At 43.0% G+C, this 10,225-nt stretch overlaps 1 protein-coding gene across 1 annotated transcript; it reads left to right on the forward strand.

Moving 5' to 3' along the window:
* Positions 1 to 417: 417 nt before the first annotated feature.
* Positions 418 to 6,471, forward strand: NDUFB4 (NADH:ubiquinone oxidoreductase subunit B4). Its single transcript, XM_058555869.1, has 3 exons — positions 418 to 624; positions 4,976 to 5,122; positions 6,331 to 6,471. Exons 1-3 carry the CDS (start codon positions 445 to 447, stop codon positions 6,391 to 6,393), a joined length of 390 nt encoding a protein of 129 aa, XP_058411852.1. The 5' UTR covers positions 418 to 444; the 3' UTR covers positions 6,394 to 6,471.
* The last annotated feature ends 3,754 nt before the right edge of the window (positions 6,472 to 10,225 follow it).

The following is a 10,225-nucleotide window of genomic DNA, read 5'->3' on the forward strand; positions in this document are numbered from 1 at the left end:
ATCTCCAGGATAAGGTAGAGGAAACTCAGAGAAGTTAAAGGGACTTGCCCAAGGTCACACAGCTTGGATGGACCCACACTAAACAGGATTCCACAGTCAGTCCCATTTCTGGTCTCTGCCAGTCCCACACAGCTCAGCTTCACATAACAAGCGCTGTTATGTCAGTAAAGATAAGGCTGCTAGGAAGAAGCGACAAGCGATAGATCGGTGGGGATGGGGGTGGGGGTGGGGGGAGCACACTGCGCATGCGCAGATCGCTAAACGGGAGCCAGGACACTGACGAAGGTTGAGGAAAGAGGCTGAGTTCCTTGCTAAACTCTGTCTCCAACTTCCGGCTAACGCGCAGGCGCACTTCTTCAGGATGACGGTCAGAATAAAAAGGGCGCCCCCCCCCCCCCCCGCCCCCGAAGCCGCGCAGGCGCACTTGTGCGCCGGGCTGCCAAGATGTCGTTCCCCAAGTACAAGCCGTCGCGCCTGGCCAGCCTGCCAGGTACCCTCGACCCAGCTGAGTACGACATATCTCCGGAAACCCGGAAGGCGCAGGCCGAGCGGTTGGCCATAAGATCCCGGCTTAAACGGGAGTACCTGCTTCAGTACAACGACCCCAGCCGCCGAGGGCTCGTCGTGAGTGGGGGGTCGGCCGGGCGGGAATCGAGGGCCAGAGTCCGGGCGGCCCCTTCAGGCGGGGCAGCCCAGACCCGCCAAGGGTGACCACACAGCGGGGCAGCCACCGTTCCCGATCAGTGTCTTAGAATTGAGCCCTCTTCCAGGCCCAGGGAGCAGGCCAACTCACTGGCCCTTTGACCTTGGGCAGAGAACTTGGTCAAGAGGACGGGTTCTGGATTCATACCTGGCTGGGTTTGAGTCTTAGCTGGCTCACTTCCCGCCTGGGTGATCTTGAAAAAGCTATTCAACTTTGCAGCTAGCCTCGGTTTACCTATCCGAAAAATGGGGGTAATATAGTACTTCGTATCTTATGAGGCTCTTAGGAGAATTAAATGAAATAAGGCACGTGACCGGCCAGCACAGTGCCTGGCTTGCAATGAGTTTTCAGGAAATGTGTTACCTATAAAGCTGTTCTCCATCTTTCAGTGCACAGTTCATAGCAATATTGCTCTCTCCTGATGCGAATATAGTGATTCTTCAGTTTACATCTTTTAAAAATCCAAAGACCCTGCAGCTTGTTGACGCTTAGCAGTCAGATGCCAAGGCACTACATACTCGCAAAGTATGAGCTTGGGCAATTTGCCTAACTGCTCTGAACCTTAGTTTTCTGATCTTCATATATGGGACCGGTAATACATTCTTTATAGAATCATTGTGAGGTTAAATGAAATAGTCTGTGAAACATTCCCGGCACATAATATATGCCCAGTTATCTGATAGCTATTATTATCTAACAAGTGTGCTTTTAGATAACTTTCTGCACACGGGCTGTGTAAGTATGATGTCAAATAGGGTTTTTTTTTTTAAAAAAGGCTTTTCCCAACAGTTGCATTGTCATTCTGTAGAAATCTTAGGAAGTTGTGAGGATTGAAGGAAATTTACAGTGTGCCAGGCACTGGCTAAACCCTTTCTGAATATTATTCAAATATCACAACTAATCAGAATTAAGCCCTATAACTATCCACATTTTACAGATGAGAAGACGACATGGGAAGGACAAGTAGGTCACAGAGTGATACTCCGTTAGCAAGTGATAGAGCAGAATTTGAACCTTGGTCTGTGTAACCGAAAGCATCTACTTAACCATTTGGCTGTACCATCCCCAGCTGGAACTTTATTTGGGAAGAAGGTGTGGAGAGAGACATTTATTACATATGTACTCACACAAATGGATTTGATGTGCCAGATAGTGTGATGTAGTAAAAAAGAATGAGGCCTTGAGGGGCTGGCCTGGTGGCATAGCGGTTAAGTGCACGCGCTCCACTTTGCTGGCCCGGGGTGCGCAGGTTCGGATCCCAGGCATGCACCAGTGCACCGCTTGTCAAGCCGTGCTGTGGCAGAGCCCCATATAAAGTAGAGGAATATGGGCATGGATGTTAGCCCAGGGCCCATCTTCCTCAGCAAAAAGAGGAGGATTGGCATCGGATGTTAGCTCAGGGCTGGTCTTCCTCACCAAAAAAAAAAAAAAAAAAAATAAGGCATTGAGTCCGACTGAGCTGTAGTTTAAACTCCAGATTTTCTTTTTTCCAGTTCTGTGACTCAGGGCAGTTTCAGTTTTGTCGTGTAAAACAGAAGTAGTCATACGTGCCTCATTGGTTGTTCTGTTAATTAAAGGAATGCCTGGCACTTAATCATGTATTGATCAATACATGGAAGGTCCTTCCTAATTTTTAAGAACGATTGATTCAGTGAATAAATAATTGCTCAGGGTCTGTTATAGGCCAGGCCCTGTTTCAGATGCTGCAGTAACAGTAGAGAACAAAACAGGCACAGACCTCTGTCCTCAGAGAGCTGTGTTTCCAGTGGGGGAGACAGGTAATAAACAAGTTAAAAAAAATTCAATCATTTAGCATGTTAGATAGTGGTAAGTGATAAGAAGAAAAATAAAGCAAGGAAGGGGATTAGGAGGGTGTGTAGTAGGGCGGGAGAGCAGCTGCAATTTTAGATAGGCCCAGGAAAGGCCTCGCTTGGTAGGTGACATTTGAGTGAAGCTCTGAAGGAAGTGAAGAGAGGGAGCTAGCCACACAGCTTTCTAGGAAAGTGGCGTTTTAGGCAGAGGGGACAGCAGGTGCAAGGGTCCTTGTGCAGGAGTGTGCCTGGTTAATTCTAAAAATACTGAAGAAACCATCGTGGCTAAAGTGGAGAAAGGTGAGGGCAGAGTACAAAGAGGTGAGGTCAGAAAGGTACCTGGGACTAGATCACACCAGGCCTTGTAGGTCATTGTAAGGACTTTTACTGAGTAGGGAGTCCCATAATCTGGACTGACTTTTAACGAGATCTCTCTGGCTGCTTAGTTGAAAATACACTGTGGGGAGCAAGGGCAGGAGCAGGGAGAGCAGTTCGGAGGCCTTTGCAGTAATCTAATCTCTCTGTTGACGGGGCTACCCGGGTGGTGGCAGTGGAGGTGGTAAGAAGTGGTCAGTTCTGGGTATGTATTGAAAGTAGAGCCAACCAGGTTTGCTGGCAGATTGGATGTGGGGTGTAAGAGAAAGAGAAGAGTCAAGGGCAACTCCAAGGTTCTTGACCTAAGCGATTGGAAGAGTGAACTTGCCTTTTACCAAGATAGAGAAGCATGTGAGAGGAGCAGGGGTGGACGTGGAGTGCAATATTGGGAAATCAGTATCGGATACATCACATTTGACATGCCTGTTAGACGGCATGTCATCACTGAGCAGGCAGTTGGATATTACATCCAGTTCAGGGTAGAGGTGTAATTTGGGGGAATCATCAGCCTAAACATGGATTTTTATAGCCATGTGACTGGAGAAGGTCGTCAAGGGAGTGAATGTAGCTAGGAGAGATCAGCAAGGTCTGAGGTCCAATATTAAGAAATTGGAGAAAGAAGGAGGAAGAGCACAAAAGAGACTAAGAGGGAATGGCCAGAGAGTCAGGAGGAAAACCAAGCAGCTGTGTGCTCTGGAAACCAAATGAAGAAATGATTTCAAGAACGGGTGTTCACCATGTTGGATGCTGCCGATAGTCCTTTGGACGTGGAGTGGTATCAAAGAACTGTCTCCCATGGCGTGTGTATTGGAACCTCTGTTAACAGTACCAGGCTCAATGAACTATGGTCATGGGGCTGTTGGTATTTTTATGAAATGAAATGTCTGCTTCTGGAAGACCGATCTGGCAGATATTAAAGTGTAGAGCAGTGACTGGCAGATTGAGAATTCTATCCTGAGGGAGTCATTCAAATACGTTCATAGCAGAAGGGTAGATACAGAGTAGAGGTATTTATCCTTTCACGTGTTGAGCTTGAACATCCCCATGAAGCTGTATCTTGTGTCTTCACCTTCTTTACTACTTCTGCAACCAGTTTGGTTTAAGATGTTAGTGTGGAAGATCCAGTTTAATTTTTGTGGTCCTACCAATCATGACTTCTTGGTGTTGGTTAGGACCTTGAGTGTTCCTCTTGCAGCTTAGTGTTAAAGTTTGACCTTGAATGTCCTCCTCACAGCTTAGTATTAAAGTTTTAAAGCAGATTTTATTTGCTTATTTTTATCTCTCTATCAGTTAATTGGAATAAATAATTTTGTAAAATCATTTGGGACTTTAGCTAATTAAATTTAATTGTGTGTTTGGGGTAGATTTTGCTATTCTTACATATTCTAGTGTAAATATTAAAAATGGACAATTACTATATTTTTGTTAACCGAGACAGTCTGATGATTTTTCTTTAAAAACAACCTTCTCTCTTCTACAAAGCTGTTCTAATAGTGTGAAATGTAATAATTTTGCTCTTAATATCAACCAGTCAGCTTAAAAACCTTACAGTTCAGAGTTAGCCTACGTCATTCTTCACTGTCCTGCAGTTTATCTGTTGCCTGCAAAGACCAATGTGGGGGTAGCATTAGAAAGGGTCCTGGAAACAAAGTACAAAGCATGACAGAGCAGATGAAGTCTGTTTGTCCTCATCGGGAATACTGTATGGTTCCGTTGGTCACACTTCAAGAAAGACAATGAAGCTGAAAACAATCTAGAAAAGAATTTTAAAAAATGATCAAAGAGAAAAACTGGCTTCTCTGACATCTTAAGATTAGGATTCTTAAATTTTAAACAAATAGAAAGCTGAAGGGTGATATAAGAGTTTTAAATTCTGAACGATTTGAATAGGATCATCAGAATTATTCAGCAAATACTAGAAATGAAAGATCTTCCCTGAAGCTGTTTAGGAGTATTCAGAGTGTACCCTTAGCTGTAGTCAAGAACAAAGGCATCTCCTATGCTCCTCCACACAGGTCCTGATGAGACTGTTACTCAGTGTGGCCCGGCTTGAGTTCCTGTAACTTTTTGTTTTCATGAATTTTAGGAAGATCCTGCCTTGCTACGTTGGACCTACGCAAGATCAGCAAATATCTATCCCAATTTCAGACCCACTCCCAAGACGTCACTCTTAGGAGCTCTGTGTGGAATTGGGCCCCTCTTCTTCTGGTATTACGTTTTCAAAACTGACAGAGTAAGTATTAGGACGTGATGTTGGGTGTCTGGTGGGTCCACTCTGCTGGCCGCTGCTCTGCCTCTTGGTGACTGCTCCAGCTCCTCCCATTGTGGCCCTCTCCTCTTCCTGCACGTCCTCTCTTCTTTTGGCTTTGTTCCTTTCCAGCAAGAGTTGAAACAGAAAGTTTCAATTATATTTTTGGTTTTATTGCTTTATTGTTTAAACTCTTATAGAAATATACTTTGTTAAAAATCTTGATAGTCTCTGGGTCTTTCAAATTTAGCTTAATGGCTGCTCTAGAATTTAAAGTAATAAATCGATCAATTTAAATTTCTAAGACTTGAGCTTAGCTCATGAAAGTGTTCCTAGCGTGTTTTAGATGATGTAAGAAAATTATACTGTGAATGTTAAGTGAGAGAATACAGAAATAACTTTAAAAAGTTAATTTCTTTTTTCTCATTAGATATACAGAAGTTAAACTTTTCTATTCTGATTAACTTTTAGATATTGTCTTTGCAAATTTTTATATTTAGTTTTCTCAGTTCATTTGTTTTAAAGAGAGGTGTTTATTGGATTAAGTATTAGCAGACTACATAAATCATTTAGTGTATTCTCTGTTTGCATAAATTCTAGTTATGTTGGTCACATTTTGTGACTTAATGTTAAAACTTTTATTAATACCCTAACAACAGAAAAGCAAAAGCAGCCTGTGGTGGGAATCACTGCCATCAGTGGCCTGGGTATATGATTGCAGAGAAAGCCAAGCTTATCTTTGATGGTAGACCACTCTGGTGCTAGACCTCAGCCCCAGCCCCCAGGCCTCATGTTGCCATCTAGAATGGAGCCCACCCATGTAACTCTGCCTTACACTGGCCAATCCACTCTCCTTTTAGAGAGTATGTATTTTGATTATCTGATAATTACCACTTAACAAAAAAGTAGGCCACACTTACCCAGGAGGTGTTTGCGTTTTGCTTTTGATGTATGCTTTTTAGTGTGGTAATATAGTTCTTGCTAAAATGTGGGTAAGATATTTTTCAATAGAGTGTCTGCTTATTGTCCCATTCTTTCTTCAGACTACCACTTCCTCACTCATACTCCATAGGCTTTAGAGTATGGGGGATTGGAATTAGGATTGGAGTGTTTCATTCCTGTTTTTCGAAGTTGTACCATGGGTTATGCCAGAATGCATTGTTTGTAATGTACTTTTTTTTCTGTCTATACAGGATAGGAAGGAAAAACTTATCCAGGAAGGAAAATTGGATCGAACATTTAGCATCTCGTATTAAGTCTGGCAATGATGACTATATGTATTGTTTAAATAAATCTTCTATTAATCATTAAATAGTTTCTCTTTCTTAACATTACGTTGATTCAACAAATGCTTGCTGGACATTGTGGAATCCCTAGTTTGTAAGCGTTCATAGTTTAATGAAGAAACACATTCACGTTCATTCGTTCAACCAGTCATTCAACAAATGAGTGTCTGCTCAACAAATGAGTGTCTTCTGTGAGCCAGGCCTTGTGCTATGTGCTGAGAATACAACAGTCAGTGAGACAAACTTAGGTCCTGAGCTTCAGGAGTACATACTCTGACAACTGTTTATTCAGCAGTTATTATTTGAGTGCTTATTATGTGTCTGATACTACTTAATACCTAAGGTCTTGTCTGGCTCCAGCCTCAGTGGTAAATGCAGCAGAACAGTAACAACAGTGTGGTAAAAAATGAAGGAGATTCAGGAAAGTGATGTAGGCAAGCTGATGGGGAAGCAGTTCTGTCTAGGGAGATGGCATTTGATCTAAGCTCTAAAGATCAAGGGCCAACAGGGCAAAACAGTAGCACAAAAGGGCAAGGTGTGTTGGGTATGGCTGGACTGGGGCCACTGTGGGGTGTGGAGACAGACAGGGTGGAGGCCATGCTGAGGAACAGAAGTAAAATGATTTAGAGCATGGGCGTTGGAGGTCAGATCTGGCCTTGGAGTCTAGCAGTTAGAATACCAGGCCTGCGTATCCTCATCTGTAGCATGGAGATAGTGCCTCCTACCTCATGAGGCCACGAAGATGAAAATGAAATAACAGAGTATTGCTCAATAAAATAAAGCTGCCCTGTGCTTTGTAGTCCAGTCTTGAAACAGTAGGGTAACCAGTTCACCTACGAAGGCAGAGTAAAACCAGGTGTAGGAGGAACAGCATGTTCTCTAGGGCTGATTTACGTTAGTTTATTGGTTTAACTTTCAAAGCATATTCACAACTATTCTTCCATTTGGTCCTTGTATGAGCCTGGGGTACCCCAAAAAGCAGGGCCCAAGAAAAAAGCTTGTATGCAGGTAGTTTATGTTGAGAAGTGATCTGGGAGAACAAGTGGGAGACTCATCCGAGTGAAACGGGTAGAGGGAAAGCCCATCACCTGTGCTACTGGCCTGTTGCCTCAGAGTAATGGGCTTAATTCCACTAGGGACCTTCTAAGGAGCCCTGTGGAATGTACACAGAATTTTCCCTCCAGATATGGAAAAAGCGAATATTTATCCAGTAGCTCCTTTTCCTGTTGGTTGAAAGTTGTCTCATGCGGTTAATTCCCATGCATTTCCAGGTATGGGCATGCCTCAGAACAGCTGGCTGGGTTATTATAGGCATCTCACATGGAGGAGGAAGGAAGCTTAGGGCGGAAAGCAAGTGATGTGCTGTTAGGCTGAGGTGAAGTATTGTCAGGTCACACCTGCAGGCAGCTGAGAGCTTCAACAGCAACGGGAGTAAAAAGATGGGCCAAGAGGAAGTGAGGCGGGCACAAGAGGTACACGATTTCCTCATCCACTCCAGGCACTGCTTGGATCTGTGCACACATTAAGTCCAATCTGTAACATGTCATTCAGGGTGGTGGCTGGGTACAATCTCAGCATAGGAGGGTTAAAGTCCACACTGTTGCAACTGGTCAGAGGCCATAACTGATATTCATCATTTCCCCCCACCATGCTTTCTAGATTTCCCTTCCCTTGGCCATCAATTTACCAGATCTAGATTGCTTGCCTGATGGAGTCAGCAGGACCTTCATTTCCAAAGACCAGAACCTTAGTTACTCTAGCATCATCAGGCCTTGGTTGCAGCAATCGCCTGGTCACAGTTATCCCTGGACATGGAAGCATCAAGATGCACCAGTGAACCCCTGGGCTCCAGGCATATCCCATCCTGCCCCCACTGTGTAGCAGCAACCCTAGCTCCTTGTAATCACGGTCACTTAGTGCTGTCAATATGGAAACCTTTTTTTTTTTCTGTCTACTGTTTCCCAGGTACAAAAACCTGAAAGTGACCAGGAGAGAGTCAGAGCTTCAGATTAAAGTGAAATCTTGTGATACTGTGATTTATAATAAGAAATATATATTTGGTCTTTGTCTCTGTTTATGGCACAGAGCTCCTAAAACCCTTCAGATTTCCTGAGTGATGAGATCAATAAAGGTGTCTCTTGTTATATTAATGGAGTGACCTTTGGACCACACCTAAGGATGGGGGCTGGTTGCCAGGAGAACCAACCATGTGATTAGGGGGTTGGAACTTTCAGTCCCACCCCGCTGACCTCCTTGCCTCTGTATCCTTGCTCCTCCACTTACTGGTGAAGTGACCTGGAAAGTATTTAAATTCTCAGTGTCTCAGTTTCCTTATTTTCAAAATAGATATACATACATTGTTATTAAACTCATTGTTTAATGAGTTATTTATGAAGTATTTAGAGCAGTGTCACACATTAAGGTCTCAGTGTTTATTATTATTATTTTTAATATGATTGATAAAAACTTGTTAATTTGCTTTGCACTTATTGAGGTCTAACTTTTCTTCATATATTTTTGTCCATTTATATTTATTTTGTTATTTGCTTGCTCAAGTCCACTGCCCAATTTTTCTGATGAAATATGTCTTTTTTCTTAATGATTTTAAGGCTTAAACAAGATAAATTAAAGATATTAATCATTGATCATACCAGACTTCTTTCATTGGGAGTTATTCTAGTACACCTTAGTAACAGGATAAACGTTGACAGTATATCTTTGGTGCTTAAACTCTGAAAGAAGGCAGTACCCAGAGAGGCATAGTCAGAATTTTTTAGAACTTTTTTTAACATTGACTATTATTGAGCAATGTGTTCTTGAGTTTAATCAATTTCAAAAGATTTTTTATTATCATGAACAATGCCCCAAATTACACACAGAAGTGGTCTGGTGACAACATCAATTGCCACCATATGAGCTCTTAATGCTGCCATGTGTCTTACTGATGCTACTAGCCCTGGGCACTGGGCACAGGAGCCCCCACTGGTACTGCTGCCTCTGTTGACCCAAGAACCCAAGTTTGTTGCAACCACAGCCATCAGAAAGACTTCCTCAAGGTCCCTATATCTTCCCATCACTTGCTTCTCAGTCCAGGATCATATGATTGGCTGAGCCTAGGTCATGTGCTTGAGTTCTAGCTGCACGGGAGCTGCAAAAGCAAGCATGTGGCATGTTCAGCTCTCAAGTGTGAGGCAGGTAAGGACTTCTCAAACATAAGAAAGTGGTTCAAATGCTGAGCATCCAAAAAAATGACAAGTCTGTACTGAGGAAGGAAACCAGGAACCACGGCATAAGGCCCTTATCACAGTTAAGGAGTTTAGACTTCATCATGATGGCAATGGGAGCCATTGAAGGCATTAAGCAGGAATAACCTGATCACATTTGCATTCCTGGAAGATCATTCTGGATCCTGGAGGATGATCTCAGGGCAAGAGAGGCTGGAAGATGACCAGTAATCAGGTTGTTGTAAGACTTTAGGCCAGAAATGATTTCCAATTTTTGAGACAGCCCTCAATGCAGAACAAAGTAGCCCCTACAAATCCCAAGATGACTCATTTGGATGTGAACTTGTTGAAAGCTTTATGAAAGTCTGAATATATTATCTCTATTAGTTCTTCTTTATGCACATGCATGAGGAGTCAGTCTTCTAAATAATTCCTTATCCTTGTATGACATCCCTTCCCCTCTCTCGAACAATATTGCTTCCCTAACAAGCTGATTTGCTTAAGTACTATGTCTTTTCACCCTTTATTATAGATCCTGCCTGGAGAAAAAGATTACATTCGTGCTCTGATTGAAATCC

This window comes from Diceros bicornis, chromosome 15 (genome assembly GCF_020826845.1).
Source record: "Diceros bicornis minor isolate mBicDic1 chromosome 15, mDicBic1.mat.cur, whole genome shotgun sequence".
Taxonomy (NCBI): Eukaryota; Metazoa; Chordata; class Mammalia; order Perissodactyla; family Rhinocerotidae; genus Diceros; species Diceros bicornis.

Coding starts and splice junctions, on each gene's coding strand:
- NDUFB4 (XM_058555869.1), top strand. CDS start 445: ATGTCGTTCCCCAAGTACAAGCCGTCGCGCCTGGCCAGCCTGCCAGGT. Junction 625..4,975: donor CCAGCCGCCGAGGGCTCGTC/GTGAGTGGGGGG, acceptor CATGAATTTTAG/GAAGATCCTGCCTTGCTACG. Junction 5,123..6,330: donor ACGTTTTCAAAACTGACAGA/GTAAGTATTAGG, acceptor CTGTCTATACAG/GATAGGAAGGAAAAACTTAT.